At 32.5% G+C, this 27,180-nt stretch overlaps 2 protein-coding genes across 7 annotated transcripts; one reads left to right on the forward strand and one right to left on the reverse strand.

Annotated features, from left to right (window-relative positions):
* Window positions 1-629: 629 nt before the first annotated feature.
* On the forward strand, window positions 630-18,004 carry LOC141720629 (uncharacterized). Of its 6 annotated transcripts, XM_074523144.1 has the most exons (19): window positions 630-740; window positions 1,005-1,096; window positions 1,220-1,289; window positions 3,115-3,630; window positions 3,716-3,853; window positions 3,978-4,091; window positions 5,579-5,637; window positions 7,265-7,331; window positions 7,704-7,755; window positions 10,564-10,656; window positions 10,804-10,887; window positions 11,000-11,427; window positions 12,239-12,300; window positions 13,259-13,328; window positions 13,827-13,907; window positions 14,004-14,105; window positions 15,316-15,437; window positions 16,003-16,090; window positions 16,850-17,524. In XM_074523144.1, exons 2-19 carry the CDS (start codon window positions 1,050-1,052, stop codon window positions 16,874-16,876), a joined length of 2,220 nt encoding a protein of 739 aa, XP_074379245.1. In that variant the 5' UTR covers window positions 630-740; window positions 1,005-1,049; the 3' UTR covers window positions 16,877-17,524. The 6 variants fall into 6 exon arrangements, 4 of the variants coding, with proteins under 4 accessions (XP_074379245.1, XP_074379247.1, XP_074379248.1 ...); XM_074523146.1 differs by having other exon boundaries at window positions 676-1,096; window positions 16,924-17,523; XM_074523145.1 differs by lacking the exon at window positions 16,850-17,524 and adding an exon at window positions 17,552-18,004 and having other exon boundaries at window positions 677-1,096.
* Window positions 18,005-19,527: 1,523 nt separating this feature from the next.
* LOC141720630 (adenylate kinase-like) lies at window positions 19,528-24,726 on the reverse strand. The gene is made up of 4 exons (XM_074523148.1): window positions 24,318-24,726; window positions 22,836-22,976; window positions 22,145-22,417; window positions 19,528-19,944 (listed from the first exon to the last, which is right to left on the reverse strand). The coding sequence occupies exons 1-4, from the start codon at window positions 24,606-24,608 to the stop codon at window positions 19,801-19,803; spliced, it is 849 nt and encodes a 282-aa protein (XP_074379249.1). The 5' UTR covers window positions 24,609-24,726; the 3' UTR covers window positions 19,528-19,800.
* Between the last annotated feature and the right edge of the window lie 2,454 nt (window positions 24,727-27,180).

Genomic DNA, 27,180 nt, shown 5'->3' on the forward strand with positions numbered 1-27,180 from the left:
TTGCTAAGTGATACTTGTATCAAAAAGCAAAGAATATTTACATCAGTTATGGGAGTATCTCAGGAGATAAAACTCCAAACAAATCATGGCTTAAGTCACTACAATAACGTTTACAGCACGAAGCCTAACCAGCTACAACATAAAAACGAAGAGACAATAGAAACCTCTAGTATGACAGAGAGATAAGATTCCTATCTGAGCAGCAGAATTTCTGCTACTGCAGACGCGATCATGAACAGTTTGCTTCACCGAAATGCCCAAGTGAAATGCAGTTTTTGCATCCGCATTAGCATTTCTTTCACACCACAACAAATACACTGGAACACCAAATGGCCTGCTTTTTGATAGAATGACTTGCAACAGATGAGCAATAAGAAAGCACATCATCCCCACCTAGTAACTTGAGTGAAACTCATCCGAATTATCAATAAAGAATAGTAAAAAAAATTGAAAGAAAAGCAAACTTCATTAAATCAATGAAGAATAATTATAGGGGAAATAAATAAATAAATTAGTTTTAAATTTTGTAAATTTGAAGGACATGTAAAATAAAGAATGCAAATTAATATAAACAAATATTGAAATATATTTTAATACACGAAAAAACAGGTGTATAAAGAGGGGGGGGGGGAGGTTTGTTAGGGATTTGTGAAGGGAATAATCACCAATACATAGTCCGATTCTACCGTACAAAAGCATGTAGATGGCGCTCCATTTTTCCCTCTCTTTCTATAAATACTGTAAGTATGTGTATGCTGGCTGTGTGTTGAGACCGTAAGGATCGTGATGTGTTTCGGACAAGCCAACTAACACATTTATTCTAAAATTGTGGAGAATGTTATTAGTGATCAATCTAGCTTTTTTACTTATTTAATTTCTCTTACATTTCCTAGCAATGTTGTATTAATGCTTTGGTTAATTTGATTTCTGTGATGGCAATTTTGACATTTATTTATATTTTGAGGTCTATGGAAAAAGTTGAGGAGTCTTGATTTTAAATTCAGTTGAAAGAGAGCTATGGGAAGTGGTATCATCATTCTTTCCCAGCTATGTTGTTATCCTTGCTGAGTAAGCGATCATTAGACGTCGATTCCAGGTTTAGTTACTCGCCTCCATTTTCATTTTTCCTAATGTCAGCTATATAATTTGCTTATTTATAAACTCGTAGATCAAGTATTTTAATGTGTTTCGTGTTGACATGAAAACATGCTTTTAACAGGGATGACTATGGATTTAGTTTAAGACCTCAGCACCTTCAGAGGTACAGAGAGTATTCTAGTATCTATAAGGTATGTTTTTCTCCATGGTCTATTTATTTCACAATTTTTACTAGCCAGCCTGACCCAGTGACCTATCTATATGGAGGACATTTCCCTCAAAGCATGGCTTTATAATAAATAACTAACAGAATCATTAAGAGAAAGTGGATTTCTCATATATAGGAGAAGTCTTTCTTGAATCAAAAGCCACACACATCAACCAACAAATTGATAGGAAATTCTTTATCTGCATACAAGTTAGCGAAGGAAGCCCCATAGCATCTCCAAGGGAGATAACTAAAATGGTTAGCTAAAATAATATAAATTTATGGTTAGCTAAAATAATATAAATTAATGGTTAGCTAAAATTTGTCGAACCTGTAAGGTGTTGTACTCCAACCGTGTTAGCTATAATGGTCAGTTATACTTTAAAAATAATATCTTATTATTATTATGCTAATAAAATGGGAGATTAAAACATATATTTGTACTTGGAGAGAGAATGAAAGAGGGAGAGAAAGAAGGAGAGATGAGTTGGATGTATTTTAGAGGATAGCTATATTTCATCCATGGTTCAACAAATTTAGAAGACCAAAAAAGGATAACTATAATTATAGCTAACAGGAGTTGATGGTTGGAGTGATAGTTTTTCTAGCAAATAGCTATATTTTCCTGTCACGTGGACAATATAGCTAACAAGGGGGTTGGAGATGCTCTTATAGATTTCTAGCACTCCTGTATTTAAGTATAATACAGAGAATCGATGCATACTTAGCTGGGTTTAGCAGTCATCTTTGAACTTCATTTAACGTATTAATTTATAAAGTTCAACTGTCAACTGTACATGAGTTAATCTGCCGCCTGCCAGCCTAGGAAAATTGTGCTAACGTTTCAAATATTTGTTATGTAATTGCATTAATCTTTGGAATGCTGTATGCCAAACTGCAAGCTGTGAGTCGAAAGTGTATGTCTGCATAGTAAATTATGGCCCCGAGTTCTAGTGTGTCTATAAATAAATTTATTTTTTGCATCTTTATGTTTATTTCGATATAAGCATGTCAATTTGACAAAATATCAGACTCGCATTGTGTTACTGAATTTGGTCACATAAAGTTAAGGATACCGACTGAAGCACCTAGATAAACTTGAGTAAGTATACATCTATTGAGCGTTGGTAGTCACTCAGTTGGTTGTTGCAGAATTAGTCTTATCCGTTTAGCGAGCCTGATGACTGATTTTTTGATCTAGAATCAAATTCACGAGGGATGTCCTATGTATTAAGCTTTGAATTTTGAGTTACCAGACAAGAGGAAGAACAAGACATAATTTTAGTATATAACTAAGCGTCTCTATCATCTAAATGAAATGATAGCTCATTTTGTCCAGAGGCAAAGGCAAAAATTTTCTAGTGGTCACCCTCTTCGTTTTATACATCAGCCCCTCATAACAGCTTGAGTGTAGAAACATTTCTTCATGACCCAAAAAATTGCGCACATGCCAATTTAATTTGTAATTTAATGTAATTGGTTTAATATCTTTGACTGTTATAGAAGAAGATCGTGAACAACGTAGAATATGATATATCAATCCATTGAGAGTTGTGCTATATTTAGTACTTTATAAATTACATGGACATCCAAAAAGTTTTTACACTTACATTTGTTTTTTTTCATCGTTTTATCTGATAGTTGCTCATAAGTCATCACAAATTGTTATGCATAAAAAAGTCCCCTTATTTTAAATAATGACAAAAGATTTGCATAGTCGAACCCGAAATTTTATATTATCCTCATTGGTATGTATTTTAAAGTAAACTATTATGGGACAACTTCGTTTTCTTTGTTAATGAATTTAGGAAGAAGAAGAGGAGAGAGCAGATAAGTGGAAGAGCTTTCTTGAACAAGCTCAAGCAAATTCTGTATACGTGAATGAAAAAACATCATCGCATGCTGAACCAACAGAGGAGAAATTTGGGCCTTTCTTGGATATGACACGTGGAAGGGAAGATACAAATGAAGAGAAATCTATCTTTGATGCACAGAGAGAAGAGGATGCAAACAAGGAGTCGCCAACAAAGAAAAAGAAATATCCTGTACAAAAATGGGCTCAGGCTAGACCATCACTTGATGTCATTGAGAGTATGGTGAGTAGTACCACCACCCATCATCTTACATCAACCGAAGAGATGAGACCCTCAAACCAGGAATTCGACGAGGATACTGGAGAAGTGTTTCATGATACTTTAGTAAATGATGGCATCATCGCCCCTGAAACAGAGCATGATGTCATCAGTCCAGAAAGTTTTGCAATATGGAATAAAGAACTAGAGGTCCTTGTGCAGGGAGGAGTTCCAAGGAATATCAGGGGAGAGGTGTCTTAAACACTTTCAAACCACTTTTATATAATCTAGATATTGCAATCAATTTATGAGTTTAAAACCAATTTTCTATTTGCAGGTATGGCAGGCCTTTGTTGGTGCACGGAAACGCCGGTTGGATAGTTACTACCAGAATTTGCTGGATAAAGGGATTGAAGCAGGCCAAGAGCAGAATAAATCTCAATCTTCTGAGAAATTGAGAAAGCAGATTGAGAAGGTCATTAGGCATGGGCCTTGGACTTTATCCTACAATATATTTCATTCGTAGGTGCTACTTCTTTTACTTCCAAGCATAATATTGTTTTCACCTTTACCTGATTAAATGTTTTTACTTAATATAGGATTTACCTAGAACTTTTCCTGGTCATCCTGCATTAGATGAACGAGGTAGAAATTCCTTGAGGCGTGTCCTTATAGCTTATTCTCGGCATAACCCTGGTGTAGGCTATTGTCAGGTAAATGGGTTATACGTAAGTTCTATTATTGGTACACACTTCTTTTCTGCAATATTGAAAAGTGGGTTTAAAATATGACAATCAATTTAAGATAGAAAGAGGAGACAAAATTAAAATATAAATCTTAATCCAAGTTAGAGACTTTACTATATGTATTTGATATAAAGGAGATAATTATAAATAAACAATGGAAAAGAATGCAGAAACCAGATTACAGAATTTGTGAGCAAGGGCTAGTAAAGAGAGAACAAAATGATAAAATTCTTTATATAAAATGGATATTCAAACAGTTAGTTATCTATTATAATAAATTTGAAAATTCTGCCAACTGGTTAGTGGATATCGGCTGAAAATCTGGAAACGGTTTAGAAAATGAGTGTGTCGGATGTCTCAAAAAGTAACCACCAGCTCTAGAGACTTCTAAAACAGAGGTGTTGATGCAGGACAAGAAGGAAAAGAAGGATAATGAAATAAAACCAATTTAAAAATAAATAATTGTGGATTAACCGTATAAAACCCATGCCCTAAGTTGATCCAATAGCAGAAGAACCACTACTTCTTGGTTTTCTCAACCGCAGAGTTTGTAAAGATCTCAACCCATAACAAGAGAAAACCAATTCTCACTTTATTATAAATCAAAGTCATTTAAATACTAAAATATTACATCTCTTTAAAGAGGAGTAAATAACTAAACTTAGACACCAAGTAAAATCCCTATAATGAAGGAACAAATCCTTTAGTTATTCTACTATAATATAATCTAGAATGTTTCTAACAGTCTATTTATCAAATAGATAACTAATAAATTACAATCATATTTATTCCTAACTAATAACATAAATTAAATAAAAATTAATATTTTAATTCCTCGTTTTGATGATTATAATATCGATTGAGTTATATTAACAATATCGAAAAAGCACAATAATAGGAATTTGATACCGATAGTTTCGGTCAAACTAGGTTACAGGGATTAACCGTAATACAGTACTATCTAATTCCAAATCCTATTCTAGGTGTTAAGCCGCCCATGCAAAGATCGCAATAGTCACAACTTATCACTTTTCATATTGGTAAACAAAATGTCACATGAAAAAATATATAAGATAACATGCAATAATCACCTAAATAATAAGTTCAATAGACTTTATCAACGTAATTACCCATATTGTGTTGAATCTTTTACTCAAAAGCAATCCTTATTTCACGAAAAACAAAAAGTTTGTATATGAAACTATTGTTTGTCATGTTTTATTTATGTTTACAGCCGTTGAACAATTAATTAGCCGTTGAACAATTCATTTCTTTACATCTCTAATTTAAACATGAAACATGTACTAGTTCCTTCTTATTGTTGTTGAATAATCTTTGAATCATTTATGTTTTGCATGAACTAGTGGCACCATGGATTCTAAACTATGTAATAAACTCTACCATAATTGATATATAAATATTTTCTTCTTCTTTAAAATAAGTTATCCATGCAGGGAATGAATTTCTTTGCTGGTTTATTATTATTTATGATGCCCGAGGAGAATGCCTTTTGGTAAGTATAATCTATTTGATTTGAAATTTCCAAGAAAATTTTGACATACACGTTAGGTTGAGCATGCTTTGATGTGGATACAATACATATTTCTTAAGTACTAGATTTTCTAGTATACGGGGAAGAGGAATGAGACTACTAACACATGACCTCGTCACGAAGCAAGGACGAATCCTAAAGCATGTTAAATTTGTTGAAACTCATCTATGACATTGTATGGTGTTTTGATGTAGGAAAGGGGTTGGAAAATGGTAAAATTAATGACGCAAAAGTGTTTTAAATCAAATATATGAATTTTAGCACTCAACCAAATATATGATATCAGAAATGATACATAACCCCATAACACCTTAACCCGATTCTTGATTCTAACTCGTTACCACTAATTTATTTCTAACTAATAATTTAAATAAATACAAACTAATATTCCAATTCTTCGTTCGACAGTCATGGTTTCTTACAACTTTATTGTTTATAATTGCATTTACATTGTACCGGAAATGATATTTTGTCTCTTACTCATTCTTCCGAGGACTATATATTTATGATTTTGAATCATGTTTTTTGCAACTTTTTGCCCAAATTAGTTTAAGTTGAGGACTATTGGAGTGGTTGAGATTTCTCAAGCACAAAGACATTATTAAAACATAGTCTTGATATTTTTGAATTGTTATAACGAAGTTAAGATCATTTGAGATATGTTTGGTTGTAACACTCTAGTTCCATGTCAAGTCATGCAGCTTACAAAATTGAATATTACTACCAATTGCACCAATCATGAAATTTTGGGAACATGTGATGGATGATTTACATATTACCTAAGTTCTTCCATTTGAGCCAATGTACTTAGCCTTATTCGAATTCGGGATAGACCCGATTTTCGAAAAAGATCCGGAACTCATTTATCATATATGGTATCAGAGCAGACTCTTATTACCTCATAACAGTCTTATTACCTCATAACAGTAGAAGTGCGATGGTGGGAACACGAAGCCGACTAAAAAGAACTAACGGTTAATATCAGTTTCTAGTTTCTACTTTAAGTTTGGATTCTACTTGATCAATTACTTGCCATCCAAGTAATTGGAACTTTATAAATATTTATAAGTATCATCAAACCCAATATCTTATGTTTTAACCCATTTTTCAATATTTTTCTGTAACTACGTCCAAAATCAATATCACAGCACCAAACACATGTGTACCCTCAAATTTATCGAAGTTTTTTATACTATCTCCTGCAATTCAATATTGATCGTAAATCCTAAACATAGATTTATCCATCATATTTTATTTTTATGGGTTTTAGAGTCTAGAAACACATGAAAACTACATTAGCATGTTACAAAGAGATAAGGTTCTATTTTTTTTATGCAAGACTGTTAAAATGAGGTTAATATTATAGACTGTGCTTTTTTCTTGACATATGGGATGATAAAAACTATTTGCCTTTGTACTTTACTATCATTAACTGATGCACCATGTAAGTCAATGCAAAGGTATGCTGATTGGTGTGTTACTTTCCTTAAAAAGAATATTATCATATTAAAGTTTGATCTTTCAAGTACATCTTTGTTTAGTACCTTGGTCATTGCATTATGAGATATTTTTTTTATAATTGTTCCAGGACTTTTGTTGGTATTATTGACGACTACTTTGATGGCTACTTTTCACAAGAAATGATAGAATCCCAAGTGAGTGAATCTTGATTGTATTTCACTTTATTCAATGCAAAACACATATTGTTTTATTACATTGCAAATCACCATTTTAACCCTCATTATAAAGCCATATGATCAAAGACAATATTGCCTTAGACTGAATATTAGTATTAAGTTTTATACAATGAAAGTAATGGAGGGAAGGTGCTGAAGCACATGATAAATTGTTTAACTATATTTTGTATGGACCGACGAACCAAAACCCAAGATGATGGTAATAATTTAACCTGGTTTTTCCTAACCTTTTTATTCATCATAAGTACTTGTTGCATAAGAATCATTAGGAAATATGTTGTTTTGTAATATATGAATCCTTCTTTTAAACTTTGTTTTTTGCTTTATCAGGTGGATCAACTTGTTTTTGAGGACTTGATGCGTGAAATGTTTCCTAAATTGGGTAGGTTGGCTTTATGATATTGTTCGTAGTATTTTATTCATATAATAATCTAATTTTATCATTATGGTAAAGTTAATTATTCAAAATTATATATAGATTATATATTGAACACATGTTACAGAACTTATAGAATTAAATATCCCAGCTATTGCAAAATAGGGTCATATATGGCGTGAAAATATGTAAAGTAATTCATGATTACTCGCAACTATGTGAAGCAATTCATGATTTCTAGCTTCTTTCTCGGTTTTTTATATGAGAACTGTTAAGTAACCAGTCTATCTAAAATCTAAAGGTGTCAGAGGAAGACATGAACATGATCTTATACTCTTTAAAACTCCCCCTCAATTGTACGATACGTTTCGCTACGATTGTCAACAACAAATACAACCAATACAAATATCCATACAAATAACAAATATTTAAATTACATAAATGGGGGTGGGATGGGAGGTATCGAACCCAAGTCCCACCCTAAATTGAGCTGTGATCCCATGTTAAGTAATCAGTCGCTTTAAAACCTTAAGGTGTCAGAGGAAGCTCCCAACATGATCTTATACTTTTCAACACCCCTCCTCAATCGTATGATACTTTTCGTACTGATTGACTAGGCAACATACATAACCAATGCCAATACCAATATTTAAATTAAATAAATGGGGGTGGGAGGATTCGAACCCGAATCCCTCCCTAAACCGAGCTCTGATACCATGTTAAGTAATCAGTCCATCTAAAACCTAAAGGTGTCAGAGGAAGGTCTGAACAAGATCATATTCTCTTTAACAAGAACTTATTAACAAAATAGAAAAAAATTCTTACACGAATGTTTAGACAAATTGGAAGCACTTTCCTTATCCAAGACTCATAGTTCAAGAAAGACATCTTTCTAGTAAAACAAATATAATTACCAAGATAATTTGACATACAAGGTTAGGTCCAATGAATATATTTTTTAATTTGTTAACTTCCAATAGAAACTTTGTTAACATATAAATTTAGAAATGTTTCGGAAACCAATGAACATTAGTTGCAAATGTGAACCGATATTTTTAAAACTAATTGTTGAAATATGACCCTTTTTTAAAGAAAAGAGCAGCGGAATTTTAAAAAATAAGTGAAGTTTTTTATAAGGGGGAATTTAACACATTTGTAACTAAAACACAACAAGGTTGTCTAATAATAAAATAATGGAATTTTCGTAAATACCTGAAATTTTTGTATTACTGAGTTTTCAAAAACGAAACTAAAGTTCAATAAATATTTATGTTGAATCCTAATAATACATGTGTAGAGTCCAAGGCATTTGAATATTTTAACTCTAAAAAGAACGCTATAATTGAACCAGAAATATAGCTTCAGATTTATCAATTGACATTGAAAATATATAACTAAACTTACATACATAATTTTATCTTATGTAAGGAGGATTTAAGTGTTCAGCACATCCACAAAGATTTAAGTATCGAGATGTTATAGAAAAGTTTCTGTTTGATTTTTAAATAGGAACCAATTTTTAGTTGGGGAGCTTAGAGAACTTAACATCAAACTCCCCAATTTCCTTAATCTGGCAGGATCAAATTATTAAGGTTCAGTTAACTAGGTTATTATTTAAATGATAATTAATATGTATTAGTGACGATATGAAAACATTTCAGTTAGGTTCCAAAAGTATGTATACTATAACATTACAATCGAACTAAAGATCTTAGGTAGGGGTGCCTGCGGGTCGGGTTGGGCAAAAATCCTAATCCAACCTATTTAATTCGGTTTTGACAATTTGTAACTTAATTAAAGTTCGGTTTAATTTTTACTGTGTTGGGTCGGTGAGAATTTTAGTCAGTTTAGGTCGGCTTGGGTTGGTTCAAAAATATATATAAAAAAAATTATATATAATTTTTCTCTTGTTATTGGGGCATCTCTCTCACTACCTTTGAAAAATATCGAGAGTTCAAAATTTGTATACATAGGTGTGCTTTAATTTAGAGTAGTACGTGGCCTTGTTTTAACAAACTAATTTGCCAATATATTAATTAGTATACCTTATTTGTCAAAATAGTTCCTGTAGAGCTCAATTAATTTACATGTGATCTTGTTTAGCAGCTCAAGTAATTTCCAGAACTGAAGTAGCTCTACTGCTCTAAGTAGAACTAGACACAGCCTGAATTGTTAATTATATTCCAAATATTATACTACTTAGAGTCTATACTATTATATAATAGACGAAACATTGAATTTTTTTGAAAGTTTTGGTTTTCAGATATTTAATTTAGTAATTATATTTTGACTACTAATAACTAACCAATTAACTTTTTAAACTAAAACACCAATAGCCTTTTAAACAAAAACACGTTATCTTTTCTATTTTTCCCAATTAAAACACTTTTTTTACAAAAAATATCACGGACAAGTCTATTTAATATAATAGAATAATAATGATATAATTATTAATAAATAACGAGTTACCATTAACTAAAACACGTTATCTTCTATATTATTCTAACCAAACCCTCTTCTTTACACAAAAATAAAATAAAATTCAACCCCTTCTTTTCCAAAAATAACACGGTCAATTCGATTTAATAAAATAAAATTATAGTATTATAATTAGTAATAATCAACCAATTAAGTTTTTCAATGAAAATGCATTATCAGTTCAAACTAATGCTATAATATTAAAATTTTAAATTCAAATTAAATTAAAAATCATATAATATTAAAGAAATCCGTGCATCTTTTAAAAGGGAGCCTAGTAATACTCAAGTATAAGCTATTCACAATTTCTTATTCCTTTCTTGCCATGGTGTGCAGTCAGTCATCTTGATTACTTGGGAGTGCAGGTTGGATGGATTTCTGGACCTTGGTTCCTTTCCATCTTTGTGAATATGATTCCATGGGAAAGTGGTGAGAATTATTGTGTAGTATAGAATTTGAATCTAATATATAAATCTTTGGTATTGTCACAAAAAATTTTGATTCCTCTGCATTGTGAATTGAAAGTTTTTTTCTATATAATTTTTACATCATTTAAAGCTTCCGTTTTAACTCTAGTTCTTCGAGTGTGGGACGTGCTTCTGTTCGAAGGAAACCGTGTTATGTTATTCCGAACTGCACTTGCCTTGATGGAGTTTTATGGTACTGAGGTTATCATGCTGTTTTTTGTTGTAGTATAAGTCCATGATTGTACTTCAATTTACCTTGGTTTTATTTGTTTATGATCACAATTTAATGGGTTTTCTACTTGTAGGCCCTTCTATAATTGCAACAAATGATACAGCAGATGCTATTACATTATTACAAACGCTTGTTGGTTCAACATTTGATAGCAGTCAACTTGTTTTGACTGCTTGCATGGGTTACTGGACTGTAACCGAGGATAGACTGCAGAAGTTGAGAGATAAGCATCGCCCATCTGTAGTAGATGTAATTGAGGAACGATCTAAAGGGGCTTTAGTTCGCCAAGAGTCCAAAATCCTTGCTTCTAAGCTTTATAGTTTCAAGCATGACCCAGAGTCACTTGCTCTGGAAACAATTGGGGAAGAAGAGTCAGATGATCACAAAGAAACGGATGGGCAATTATCAACTCTGGACTCTCAGCAGTCTAATATGGATGAATTTGTGCCATGCTTAGACATTGATTCAGAATTAGACGCTATTTCAGATATTCAAGATCAGGTAGAGATCGCGATTTATCACGTATTGCTTATGTAAATGATCATCTTATGGGTGCCAGTCTGTTTTATATGATGCTTACATGAATGTCATAATTGTTACTTGGCTGAAGCTTGATGCTTTAATGTTAGCTTCGTCCCAGAAATTTTGTTTTACTTTAAAATTTTGACTCAATTCTAACTATTATTATGTTATTTCAAACCTACTTTCTTACTGTAATATTCTTTAATCTTTATTTTATTTTTAAGAATATATGATTCTTAATCATTAAAAAAAGAAGTCAATTTGATCACAAAAGTCAAGCATGTCAGTTAAAGAACTTGCACATAGAGTTGTTTTTAAAATTTAAACAATATCCGTGCCTGGCAGATTCGCAAATTGATGTTACTATACTTGTGAGATGTGGTCTTTGCATTTAAACTCTTATTCCTTAGATTCGGCCATCCATAAAATCTCACATATCCTGGCCAAAAATTTGATGAATTTAAAAATTATAGTTTAGTGTGATGCACTTGTTAGGCACCCAGGTGAGCCTATATGTTTCTTAGTGTCTCAGAGGCAGCGTTTTATGAAGATGCTGCAGGGAACTAAAAATATCTTGTAATGGATCTGGTCTCTGGCCTTACCTGGGTAAATAAGTTGTCGCTATTGTTCACTTCATGTTACTTAAACAGCATGAGATAATATTTTGGTTCCTCACTTACTATCGGTTGAGTGAAGATTTATCTCTGTTCAAGGTGTTAAATAACATCATCACTTCCAATATCCTTCCCATCTCTCACTTTATTGTCAAAACTACAACATCTCTATGCAGGTAATTTGGTTGAAAGCGGAGCGTTGCAGATTGCTGGAAGAGAATAGATCTGCAACACTTAGGTTAGTGCTCTCCTAACAGTTCACTGCATGAGCTCTAAACTTTTTTAGGTAATTGTAGTTGTTTTTGTTTTTGCAAGTTAACGATAGAATATGATGTGTTTGGTTGGGATGATGTTTGTACTACTTTATGGGTAAGAATTCACGATTTTTTTCCTTACTCCATTCTATTCATAGCAAATTTGAGCTCAAACCCACCAATTTGAGGAGGAATGCTCCATTCTTCATTATAGCAGTTCATCTGCATGAGGTCTAGAAATTTCATAGGTAAAGTTGTTGTCTTTTGCAAGTTAGCAATAGAACTTCTTATGTTGTGTTTAGTTGGAATGATTGGAATTGGGGAAGGAATGAAGTCTGAATAATTTTATGGTAATTATTCATGATTTTCATTCCTTATCATTCTATTCATAAGTAACCCACCATGTTGAGAAGGAACGCTCCATTCTCCATTTTACTCATTTTCTACCCAAATCTCATTTTAAAAAATATGCAATCACTCAATTTTTTAGCTCGTACCTCCATTTCTCTCCTTTAGTTTTTTTAAAAAAATTGCTCTTTTTTTTTCTCTAATTGTGAGTACAGGACCCAAACTACTACAGTTGCAGGTGAAGCACATTAATATTTCTTCCTGAATCTGACATATTCCCGATAAATTACTTTCGTAATACGATTAAATTATTCCAAATTCATAACCAGGCTTATCTCTAAATATTAATATCAATAATTCAAATTAACTATTTAATATTACTTATTAGCACCTGATATCCTCTTGGGTCAGCAATAAACTTTTTGGCTTTGACCACCCATATATGCTCTGTTGCAAGATATGGTTTATACATGGTTGGTTTAGATAGAGAAAGTTTATGTTGCATACTGCTACTTTCACCTTATAAATTACACAAGCGTGTTAAATTCCAACTAAAGAATTCTATGACATAATGGGGTGTTATATTATTTTCAGAGCTGAGGAACTGGAGACGGCAATGATGATGAATGCCCAAAAAGATAATAAAAGAGAACTGACTGCAAGGGTATGTACTTAATTATTTTTTTAAGGGTTCTTCATGAACTCTTTTGTATGCCCACTATGTTGTGCGATGACTTAATGAAATTCTTTCCTAAGAGATAAATTGAACATGTTATATCTTCCGGCCTTCCTACACTCTTTCCCTTTAGCTAAGGTGCCCATTTTTTTAAATGATGTAAATAGTAACCTGGGAAGCTATTAGTATTGGTGTCTAACACAAAATTCTCCAGATTTAAGCTTGTATTATAAATTTCTATATGGCCGTTTCAGCTGTAGGCATGTAGAATAATATTGACCACTATGTTGGTCATTTTAATCATGTTGAAATCCCAGCAGCTTTTGAAATTTTTTAAGCCGTGATTCTTATTTTTTTTAATCACTGCCTTGATATTTTTTTCTTCTAGGTACTCTCATTGAGAAAATCACAATACATAGTTCTTTCTCATAGTTCACTCCATTTACAGGATGCATTTCAAATTTATAGAGCTGGTGGTAATTGCAGGTTGAGCAGCTTGAAAAGGAAGTAGATGAACTACGTCATGCCCTTGATGAGAAATACGAACAGGAGAATATGATGCGTCAGGTGAAAACTAGCAAGCATAATTTTCATCCTCTAAATAGTAGTGTGATCTATACGTGTAAATGTCATTAAGTACTGATAATTGCTCAACCATCTTAGGTCGTACTGCGGGTGGAGGAAGAACAAAAGTTAGCTCAAGAGGCTCGAATATCTGCAGAGCAAGATGCCTCTGCACAGAGATATGCTGCCCAAGTGATTCAGGTTTTTTCTTTCTTCTTTGAGGTGTGGTTGGTCCATGCATTTTACAGCTGGTCATAACTTGATGCTTCACATATGGAAGAAACTCCCTTCAAGGTTTATAATACTGTATAGAGAAGAAAGTTACAACAGCTTCAAGTTATATAATTAAATTTTAATATACACATTCTAGTAGCAGATAAATTGCTCCTGCTGTACTTAGGTATACAGATAGAAATCACCAATAAAAACCGGCCGAGTGTCTGCATCATCTGAATTTATTCTCCGAGACTAGATCGATTGAACATAGTTAAACCTCAATAAATTAATACATTTGGGATCGAATTTTTTATTCCATTATCGAAATTAATCATTACTGGGGTCAAAAATACACTTTCCCTATTTTGTTGGGACTGGGAAAAAGTATTCATTTTTACGAGATTGTTTATTCATTGAGGTTCCACTGTGTATCTTAAATTTATTAATTAGATAGGACTACATGAAACATAGCCCTTCACTAAAATAAGGCGATTTCTACTATAGAATACACTCGAAACTGATATGGAAGTTCCACAAAGAAAAAACTGATCTGTAGCCCATTATATTTAGGTCAATAATATATTAATCAGTATAAATTATTCTTAAAAAGGATATTGCCTGATGTTGTAGTTTATAGTTGTAAATGAATAAAATTAAAGTTGAATATATGAATAAACACTCAGAAGTAGAAAGTTATTCTTATGTTTTAGAAAGAAAAAATGAGTAAGTTAGTACAGTTACATGATGTTAAATACAGTACTTTTTATCTTAACAAAATCCTTAAATGAGCACAGCTACTTTTTTTTTTTTTTGGGGGTGGGGTATATATCTCTTACTATTGTTATTTTAACTTATTCCTAAAGCTTTTTAAGTATGTTAATTGTTTCTTAGGATTACTACAAAAAGAAAGAATGTCATGTACTAATAGTATTACATAGTATTAACAGAAGAGAGGAGATCCTCCGAATTTGTCTAAAAAGGATAAATCCTCTTCCAGTGAAATTTTCGTTTGACAGTCATATGTTTACCTATCAAAGGCACTATTGTCTAGTCATAAATCTAATAAAACATAGCTCTTGCTCGTCATGTTGGTTCACTCTCGTGCTTATGAAATTCAAAGCATATCTTAACTTGTTTACTGTAATATTATCTAGTATTGTTTAGTTTTTGTACTTAAAAACCAATATATATGCAGGAAAAATATGAAAAGGCTATAATTTCAGTCGCTGCGATGGAGAAAAGGGTTGTTACTGCTGAATCAATGTTGGAGGCTACACTGCAGTATGAATCCGACCAAGGCAAAGCACAATCCCCAAGGTACCAAGAAGTCTTAATATGCCCAACTCATCCCTGTGTCCCATATTTTTAGGATACGCATTAAGAGTATTTAGAAAAATTATTTGCAAAATGAGTTGTTTACAGCCTATTAAATTCTCTAAAACAAAATAAGTTCAAACAATTTTGGAAGGTGTGCTGTAAATTTTTAACGTGAAGTACTTCTGCACAAATGGCTCAGTGAATATTGATATTGGTAAATATTAATGCATCCCACATGGATAGGTAGGTCGTGCTTTTGTATAAGTTGGCAATAAATATATGCTCCATTCGACCCGATTTTTTCTATTTATGCTATTATTTTGTAGTAAGAGTTCATTTTTTCACATATCATTATGTGTGTCCCCATTATATTGCTTTTCAGTATAAAAGCTAATGGCAATGAGATAAAATATAAAATTTGATATTGTCATTTCATTAGAATATTCTAGTGTTGCTAAATGATTTTATATGTGTTTGTGTGTGTTCATTAACAATATTGGGAGCCTCTAATCTATCGAGGAATTAAAAAATTGGGAACTCTGACTTAATTATTCTTAATCTTAAGGTCTGTGCAGCCAATTTCTGCACAGGAGCTGCAAACAAAAAAATCAAGTTTGCTCTCATTTGGACTCAGCTGGCGCGATAAAAACAAGGTAAACTAATCACATATTTCTGAATCCTCAAACGTAACTACTTTCGTGCACTCAACCACACTAGAACTATGATAAGAATATAGGCGTCCATGTGGTAATTGCTGAATGCTAAAAACGAACTTAGAAAGCAGTAGTATTTTGAAGTGATTCGTTCATTATTTTATTATTTGGATCTAAGTGAAGTAATCTTTATGTCAAGTTGTAGACTATGTACTTGAACTTTCACGTGATTAATGATATCTGATTTATGTAAGTTTGTGTCTTAATATGCATCCATTAGACAAGCGTTGCAGGTTGAGGGGTGTTGAGTTAACAAGACTTTTTATGCTGAGTCAACGAAATTCGGTTAATATTGTTCAAATTATTAGCTTTTGTATGTGGGTAATATATTTTAGCTTCTACTTTTACACATTATGTGCATTATTGTTGTTGGTATCGTCGTTGTCATGTTATTGTTATAATCAATATAAATATTTTTTTATTATTCTATTATCATCATAACTATCTATATTATTATCAGTATGATTTAAATATTAATTTTTTATTTTTTTACGGGCAAATCCTCTGGTTGAGTAGTTAAGAGGTATGTGCCATTGACAGGAAACCTGAAGTTTTTTTTTTGTGTTTTACCGAATCAACATTGATTACATCACATAGTAGTAAAGCTAAATAAGCTATAGAATTGAGGAAACTGGAATAATTTTAATTAGAGTTGCTCATGAAAAAACCCAACCAACTTTTAAATTTTTTGCACTTCAGTTGTTACAGACTTTGTTGTCAGACTGACTCGATTAACTTTAATTATGAGAGCTAATGGGAACAATGTTGGTCAGGGTTAGTCAGAACTCGGAATTTAAGTGGCATGGCTGATCAGGGTTGGTTCGAACTTAAGTGGCACAGCCTCTAGTTGATTTAATATGTTGGCACTTGGCAGCCACACATGTCAAATTATTTTTATTCCTTCGTTACCAATTCTATGTTATTTGTGTTTCAAAAAATTTCTTTTCCTTTGTTTCTGGTCTGAAGTCATCTTACTTTTTAAAGCAATTGCAATCTTTTTTATTTGTAAAATTTATAGTGATTAATAAAATGTGACCCATCACTTGAACATCATAAAAATTAATTTATAACAGACAATTTAAATACAAGCCGTATTAAGCAGCCCAGGTACAGTTTTCACTTCAAATTATACTACAAATTAATATTAAAACACATGATCTCATTTTCTACAACAGAACTTGGAGGATGTAATTGAAAATAATTTGTCTATATCGTACAGCTTTGAAACCAGTCTTATATATGAGGATTTTTATTTGACTAAATTTAGTTATCAGGTGACTTGTTGACTACTTCAACTCTTTAAAAACAGCTCTGATTCAATTTTTAAAAGTTAGCATTATCTTAGACACTCAAGACTCTGCTATTGAAATTGGTAGATAAAATGACCTGTAATGTGAACAGGAATCTAACTAATTTCAGCAGATTCAGAAAGATAGTGCACGTTGGAGAATACTTTGGGTTGACAAAGATTTCATTAACCCTTTCTGGGATTTTTGTATCAACTAGCAGACTTACTTGTACCAGAGTATGCAGAATTTCGACGTACAAGTAGCTTCTTATGTGTACCTCTAAAGCAAACCCTCATCTTCAAAAACAAATAGAAAATAGTTGGTACTGTTTGTATGTTTAACCTATGTAAAACAGTTTTGGCTTGTGGCATTATTTTTGCATAAAACTTGCTTCTGTTAAAAGAATTTTGTGTTAGCATGGTGACAGATCGTACCTGTACACATCCATAAACAACTTGATTTTAATATTGTCCAGGGGTTTCTATGGCTCTGATAAACCAGTCATAACCAATGTACAAACTGAGTAGTCAAATTATCGTCAATTGCTATCCTTGTAATAATTATAATAAAGATCAGTTGTTAAATGTTTGTTTTCACTTTCTCCATTATTATCCAATACTTCTGAGTAAGTTTACTGCATCTATTCAGGTATATTACATAATTAATCTCAAAAAGTTTGCAAGAATCTAATAAGAGATTATGACAAGAAAGTAGACAGATAGATAAATGTATAATAATTTAGATAAGGTCTCCAATGCAATAGTCTTTCTCAATTGACAAGATCTGAAAAGGATGTAGGACTTGGTTGATGTGGGAATTCAAGTAATACATGAAGTTCACTATGTTAATAACAGAGATATACAAAATTGCATTCAAATAAGAAGGATAAACTGTTTGAATCCTCACTTTGATAACCAGTGTTCTCATCAGACTTTGTCCTTTAAAGTAGTAGCTTTTAGCCTTGTCCGGATGCCACAAAATGCTTTTTCCTAATAGGCATATCATGATCGTCTCCCAACACCCTAGTATGTTGTGACAGAAACTCTTAAATCATTTGCTGATTTGTACATGCTTGCGCATTGTGCACTCGATACTTGCGCTTCTGCAGTAATATCTGCATTCAGGAATTGTGATTTACGAGCGCTTGTTATAGTAATCATCATGTAAAAATCTAAAGAAAAAGGAAGTTTGAGTCTGTACTATGAATTATGCAGTAAGCAAGCTAAAACTACATGAAAGAGTGCAGCACCAGTTATCCTAATTAGGATACAACCAAAATGCATTATAATTTTACCAGTAAACATCAGCATAATCAGTGCGATATTTGTGGTCTGTGGTAGTCAAGTAGTTAAAGTGCTGGGAAAGTTAAATCAAACTTCCGTAGAAATTAATGATACTGCTAAATACTCTATAGTTCAGCTGTGGTTTTTGTTTTTTCTTTGGAAGTTGGAGTTTAGTTACAATTCACTGAAATAGTACAACCACTAGGTTACAAAAAATATAAGAATGAATTAAATTATGAGAAAGATAGAAGAGATATAAGAGCACTATGAAATTTATTACTTAAAATGGAATAGATGGCTAACACTTGAATGTCTTCAACCAATAAAAAGGGATCCCCTATTTATAGTAGTCATGAAGGAACAACTTGATAGGATGAAATCTTTGAAGGAAGAAAAAAAACGATTAACTAGAGGAACCGAATATAATTAGATCGTAGGAACAAAAGGACATTTCGCAGTAACAAATTATTGATTAATTTTTCAAATTTAGTAGTTTGAACATTTTGTATTTTCAAAGTAGATTAATTTGCACCGCCAAAAAAAAACTTCAAATCTGCTTGATAAGGGAATGCTCAACATTTTACTCAGCGATCATGACATTTTTTTAGTTCAATACATGTGCGATTAGACTACTATTTTTATAAAAAAAAAACACTTTGAGTATAATTTTTATTCTTCTCATCTTCTGCAAGTGTGTGTGTATAATGGGTACAGATCGCATCCGCCTTCAGCATTCACCCATATCATAAATCCCGGAATAAATCATTTGCATGTCAAATCATGTCATGGACTAAAGAGTATATCGTTGTGTGCAGAATAAGCTGCATTCCTCAGTTGTATTATTTTTCTCTACCTTCAGTCTTAAGATGTATTGATACAACATATTCCTTTCTAAAAACATGATTTCAAATCACTACAGAAAACCCCCTATAAATAGATGCCAAGTTTTTAGGTTTCTTATTTAATAATTGATATATGAAAGAAGACATTAACTTATCTTCCTATTGCAAAATTGCAACACATGCACATTTCGCATGCAAAGAATGATGGCATAACCAGCAAAACAACTAATAATAATCTATGCAGCTGCAGACTGCTTGTGCTCTTGATCATCAAGGTTAAGAGCATCCAGTAGCTTCGGCCAGGATTCAGGGATCCCTCCAGGCAAGTCAAACTCCATCAATTTTCCTCGACTCCGATAGAAATCTTCCACAGGCTGACTCTGTAAGGACCAGAAGCACAATATGTGTGAGCCATTAACAAAACATATGAACAAAGAATTCATAACATTAAATTCTTTTCTCGTTGACCATATAAGATGGCATTAAATGTTTTCTATACTCATTATATCTTAAGCATAACCAAGGAAGCACCGACACTTCAAAAAGGGCGCTGTATGCGTATCGGACACGGCCGACACGGCGACACGGCACCGACACGGCTGAGTACGTGTCTGACACGCTATGTGGCGTGTCGACAAAAAAAGGCAACCGACACGCGACCGACACGGCCCACCGACTCAGCCCATATAAAAAACCCCAAAATCATCTTTAAAAAGCCCAAAATCAGTTTTTAAAAGCCCAAACCATCTTATATTAACCCTAATTTTATGTCTCTCTGTCTTTTACAATGTTGGGCTCTGGATTGGAAACAAGAAAGAGGAGGGCTGAAGGTGGTTCTTCTTTGGAGAAAGCTTTTAATAATGAAGCCAGAGAACAATTGACTGCTGGAATTGCAAGAATGTTTTATTCTTCTGGACTGCCATTTCATTAAGCAATGAATCTATATTTGACATATACAAATCTTATATTTTTTATATTTTTTTTACTTTTTTTTGCCGTGTCCCGTATCCAGGACACTTTGATAATTGACGAATCCCCGTATCCCGTGTCCCGTGTCGCCGTATCAGTGTCGGTGCTTCCTAGAGCATAACTATCTATAGCAACATATACTTTTCGATAAGATGAAGGACTTCAGGCATTAGAATACGGACAACTCCGAGCTCGCTTCTTGAGTTGTAGCAGCTCACAATGAGCTATAACTGCAAGCTTTATACAGGACTCTACCACAAACTGTCAAGAAGCTTAAAACCCACCCAAAAAGTTTGGTAATGAAGATAAGTCAAATATTGGATCGCAATTGTACTTGGATTCTTGATGTTATATTTTTCAAATAAATCAAATGATACCATCCTCAAATTATTGTAATTTTATCTGGGGGCAGTTGCCTTGTGTACATATTTACTCCTTTATTCCAGTAACAATACCAGCTGCAATATCTCTTGAGAAAGGTATTTTTTGTGTGCACTGTGTCTTTAACGCAATATCAGTAGAAGGTAGATGAACAGAAATTTAAACTTTCCCTTCTATGTAAAACAGGAGTCTGTAATCAGCACAATAAAAAATGTATGTTGGGAAATGGAGAATACATCCCATACATGCAAAATTATATCAAAATTTATTTTGTGAATAGAAGAGAGGATACGTAATCTACTAGGAGTAGAATCAAGAATCTGACACATTTCAAAGCAAATAGATAACCCTTCCGTGGGCATATTTACAATATAGTAATACATATTGTATGGCATCAACATGAAGCAATACAATATATATATAAATATTGACTAGAATTAATAATACGGGTTTTTGTACCTAATCAAACATGGAGCTGTTTTTTAATGAAAAGAACAAATACTGTGACAGTTCTTCGAAAAGTTAACCACAATTAATGGTAGAGTGGCATATCTTGCCAGCCCCGAGGTAATGTAGGACAAAATATTTAAGCGAATACTAAGCAAAGATTTATACGATACCCAAAGAATAATTAATCAATATTATTCCCGTGAAAACAAATAATTAAAGCTGAATAATATGTGGGGATTACATTATTATATATAGAGAATACAATACCTAATTAAATAATCTCATGGACTACAGCCCGATAACGATTGGGCTTATTATATAATCTATTAATATATAAACTACTAGCCTCACATAAAAATATATGTGGATACACTAATTTCTCAACTACATATATAAATAAACTATTTATTAACGAAAAATAAAAGACTACTTTTATTCACGTTCCTCATCAAGAGGCCTACACACACAAATGTACGATGAAGCAAAATCTCAGTCTGGCTAGAAGGAAATTTGAACATGGTTTAGGTTCTACCAGCCCTGCTCCTCGTGACCCGCCAAAAAATAGAGGAAAATAAATTTATGACTACCAATTGAACTTCAAAGAGGATAATTGGTCAATCCTGTTAGGGGAAAGCAAGTATTTCTGTACTCCCTAAGAAAGGGATAAATTGTACATTGCTTCCTCCACAGTACCAGACAAGTACATAGATCAAAAAAACAAACGAGGCGAGAAATGACATGCACATGGGTTCAAAGAACATTAGCACAGAATTAATATACCTTTTCATTGTACACACGGAGCCGTTCTTTAACCACCAGCTCAGTATCGTCAGACCTCGTAATGAGCTTGGAAGCACAGTTTGGAGGTGGAAGAAGTGGGGCCATACTCATTGCAGGAAGACCATTCTTTTCCTCGGCATTAATGGATGCCACATTAAAACCTTTCCCACACTGGTTGCAGATCCTTCGGCCAAGGCATTTCTCAAGCAAGACATCTTCTCGGAGCTTGAGATTAACAACCAAGTCAATGTCTGTCACCTCTTCAAGTATTTCCTGAATACGCAATTATATCACAAAGAATGAACGGCAGAACATGCACATGAATAGTAAAATAAGATATGAAATATAAAAAAAAAAACGTAATTCTGACCTCCAGCTTAAAGAAGAATTTACACCTACTATGTCAAACATCATAAACCAAAACTACACATAAAGACCTCAAGTTTTAAGAAGCCTAAACAATATATTTATATATTTGAATTAGAAGAATTAAACAAGTATTGAACCTGTTGGCTCATACCCAACCTAGAAATTGTCCAAAAATAAAATACTCATTGATGACGTTCAACATCTATATCAAATTTCTTTCCTGCCTCAAAGTATCTCTACCGGCTCACATATATTTCAATTATTAACGCATTAGTTAATCTTCGAAAAATTCAATTGCTTCCTACGAAGGGAAGGTACTTACCGCTTGTCTTATTGTACGAGGGAAACCGTCGAGAATAAATCCTGATTCACCTTTGGATTCACCAGCCTCAAGTCTCTTCGACAGCAAGCTTATTATAATCTCATCTGAAACCAGTTTACCTTGATTTACAATCTCTGCAAGCTGTTCTTAAAATTTTAATTTCCATTCAAAAATTTGAATTAAAAAAAAAACGACAACAAATAAAATAAGTTCATGCAATCTACTCACATGCCGTGATAATTTTTTCTTTTGTTTGATAAAAGACACTACAAATGGAAAATGCATGTAAAAAATAATATTATAAACCCATTCTCACAACTGAATCAAGACAAGGAAAGGTACAGCAATCTGATAAGAACTTGTATGCATTAATGGTATATATTAAAGTTGCACCATGATACTAGTTTGATTATATACATCATGGTGAGGAAAACAAAGGTTATAATTTAGTGAATACAGCAACAGTATATAACACATGTCAGTATCATAATTCATATTGTCAAGCACAGGTATCCTTTACACTAAATAAACTGTATCAAAGTCAGCAATCCTATAAACTATGTGCACCTTTGGGGTTTAACTTACTTTTGCAATGAACCAGTCACTGACTCACTGCGTAGTATATTATTCTAGTTCTATTCGGACAGTATTTGATGCCCACCAGAATACATCATTCAATACATAATTCTAGTCCAAATTTTTCAATCAGTTTAACTCAAAACCTCATTTCAGTGGTTTAAGATTTTGTTTTGTCGTGTAGACTATCAAATCAACAATAATGTCTTAGAACTTCCAACTCCAACATATAGTATATTCTGTGCCTACATTATAGGAAAAGCAAAAAAGCTAAGTATATTACAAACGAAATAATAAAGGTCATTTGGACCTATATGTGTGTGTGTACAGAGAGAGGAGGGAGAGAGAGGGGGGGGGGCTTCTATTGATACCAAGTAGACGGGCGGACTTCACCAAAAAGCGGAGAAAATAACAGACTGTTTAAAATATTTAAACTAAGTCTAATTCTTTTAAGTTCTTATAAACCGCAAGCAACATTAGACACAAAAATGTATCTGTCTTGAGACTTTATCTTGTAATTTCCTTTTTTCAAGCACACACACACCCACCAATAAATAGGGTTTAGATCAAATGACAACCAACTACTAACGTTTTAAACTCAGATTCACCGCCATAACTATAGAAACTTAGTTATACATTTTTAAACAGTACGTTTTCTACACTAGAATTCTGAAACAGTGAACCCCGACTTTGAACCCCATTTCGATCTTCTAAATTTATACGTACTCGTATCGAACCTTAGTAGTTCCCATTGGTTTCGATTTCATCAATCCCTACATACATTTAATTAATATCCAAAATTCGATAAACAAAAAAGGTACCACCTTAAAGATCTATCATTAAACAGCTATCCAATATCTTACAAACAAGATAAATCAACACAAGTTACACGTGTAAATAGAATACCTGGGTAGAGAGGGGCCCAGTAGAAGCGAGTTCTTCGCGAACAAGATCGCCAGTGGCAATATGAGGAACACCCAGAAGAGAACAAAGACGACTAGCGTAAGTTCCTTTTCCGACACCAGGACAACCTAGGAAAACCCACTGGACATTTCTTGGCTTAGGATCTGTACGAGGGTGTGATGATGATGTTGTTATTGTAGCTGTAGTTGATAAAGGTCGAATCTTTATTAACTGATTGAATAAAGATGGAGATGATGAAGTGGGTCTGAATATGCGATTCATTGTGGCCGCCATTGACGGTCTCTGCAGAGAGAGATTTGTGTATTTTGCAGAGAGAGAGAGAGAGGTGTTAAGAGAGATGGGGGTGACTTTTATGCTTTACGCTCTGTTGGGGCTTGTAAAACGGGCCGGGTCGGTAATTGGTGCATACTGGTTACGAGAGCTTGTGTTCTCAACATTACGATTTTGGATATTCCATACATACTCTCGAATCTTGAGTTTAAACACTCAACTAGTGTGATTTTGGCTTGGGTTAATTACACAAAAATAACCTAAGTTTATACCAAAATACACGTTTTCCACAAATATTTTGGAAAATGGGGGATTTGTTCTATTTTAAACATGGTTATGGATAGGGGTGAGTATCGGTCGGTTTGGGCGGTTTGGAGGGTCCAAACCGAACCAAACCGAAATTAGCGGTTTCCTTAAAATTCAATCTGAAACCCAACTGTTATATGAAAAAACCAAACTGAAACGGTTTGGTTTCGGTTTAAACCGTTTTTCCTATAAAACAAAGTTAGAAATTAAATTAAACTTGAAATTGTAAATAAGAATCGAAATTCGGTACCATATTATAGAATTATATTTTCTATTATAATCATATTCAAAAAGAATATATATATATATGGGCTGAGTTCTATGGAGTCCACCTTTTTATCGGAGTCCTCGGAGTCCATCTACGTTCTGCAAATAAAATATATTGTAAAACGTGTTATTTTGCAAAACATGTTACACAAATAGCATAACTTCAACAAAATCATGCAAATCTCATATATTTACGGTACAATATGTATGTTCTGCAATATGTTCTGCAACATGAACATTTATGTTCTGCAAACTAAACATGTTTTGTAGAATATATATTTTTGCAATGTTCTGCTTGTAAAATGTATGCAATCTACAAGATTTTTGATAGAATAGTGATGTTTGTCGAAAAATAATATGTTTTGCAATATTTTAAGCTATATTTTACTTGCAGAACATATATGGACTCCGAGGACTCCAATTAAAGGTGGACTCCATAGAACTTTACTCTATATATATATATATAAATAATGACTTTGAAAAATAAAAAAAGGCAAGAAGACGTACGAAAAAAATGTGACCAATTCTTATTTTTTTATTAAATAAAAATAAAAATAGTTAAAATATAACACTTACATGAATATTTATATTTTAGAATAAAACATATTATGATTAGTTCTTTTATATGTTTTAGTTTACACATATGTTGTACATAATAATTTTATTATTAATTGCACTTTACTAATATATTTAAATATTCGGTTCGGTTCGGTTATATCGGTCGGTTTGGAGGTAAAAACCGAAACCAAATCGAAAAAAAATGGTTTTAAAATGTCAATCCGTAATCGAACCAAACCGTTAGTAAACCGTAAAATTCGGTTTGGTCGGTTTGGATTGGGCGGTTTCGGTCGGTTTGGGTAATTTATGTTCAACCCTAGTTATGGAGCACTTTATAGAAGTGATTTGTAGCTTTAAACTCGGGATGAATTGCTCAATTAAACTATACATGGACCTGAATAAATATTTTTAAAATATTTAGGGAAAATGAATTTTTTCGTCACTTAACTTATTGTGTTTTAGAAACTTACCACTCAACTATACTTTTTTTTACTCACTAATATTAGGTTCAGATTTTTTTTAGTCACTAACGTTAGGTTTGTATTTTGATTATTAGTATTTTGTCAATTTTCTATCGTATTATTAAAATATAGTGATAACCAGTACAAAAAGTGTCATATGTGTCTTATAGGAAAGCTTATTTATGTCTGAATTTACTAGATGCATATGAATGAGTCGTATAATGTCTGAATTATATGCATATGTTATAGGAAGGACGCATATTATTTTATGCATCTGATCAAAACAAATGTATATACATTGTAAATAGACGCATAAAATCAGTTCATATACATCTGTTACTTTTTAGGTGGGGTACTAAGCTCAAAACCAAATTTATTAGGAAGAGGCATCCCAATCCGTACTAAAATTATTGGGAAATAAAATAATAAAAAATTTAATATAATCAAATTAGCAAACTGATCATAAAGTACTAAAAATATTAAAAAATTACATATCAATATTCTACCAAACGACACTTTCAAAAACCAAATGAAATCACTAATCACAACTCCTTCATGCAACTCTTTTGGACCCAAAATCAAAACTATAAACCCATCCACTCTAATAGAATTATGAAACAAGTATATATATAAACACAAAAATAGAATAATGTTGTAATAATGTGAATTTGGTATGAAATCAAACAATTCTCACAAGATATTTTTCTTACAAACATAGTTTTATAACTTATTTTTAAGATTTTTTTTGTATATAAAAATTTAAACGTTAAATTATTATTCAGAATATAAAAAATAAAATAATTCATGAAACTACATCTTATAGGAGTCTTAAAATGTTTGTCAAACTCTCATCACCAAGGTAAACGTCTTGAGAGACATATGGAGTACTATATATAAAGATATAGACATATATCGAATCATTAAAATATTACAGACTACCACTATATTTTAATAATACTAAAAAAATTGAGATAATGCTAATA

The sequence above is a fragment of the Apium graveolens genome, chromosome 4 (genome assembly GCF_009905375.1).
Source record: "Apium graveolens cultivar Ventura chromosome 4, ASM990537v1, whole genome shotgun sequence".
Classification (NCBI taxonomy): domain Eukaryota; kingdom Viridiplantae; phylum Streptophyta; class Magnoliopsida; order Apiales; family Apiaceae; genus Apium; species Apium graveolens.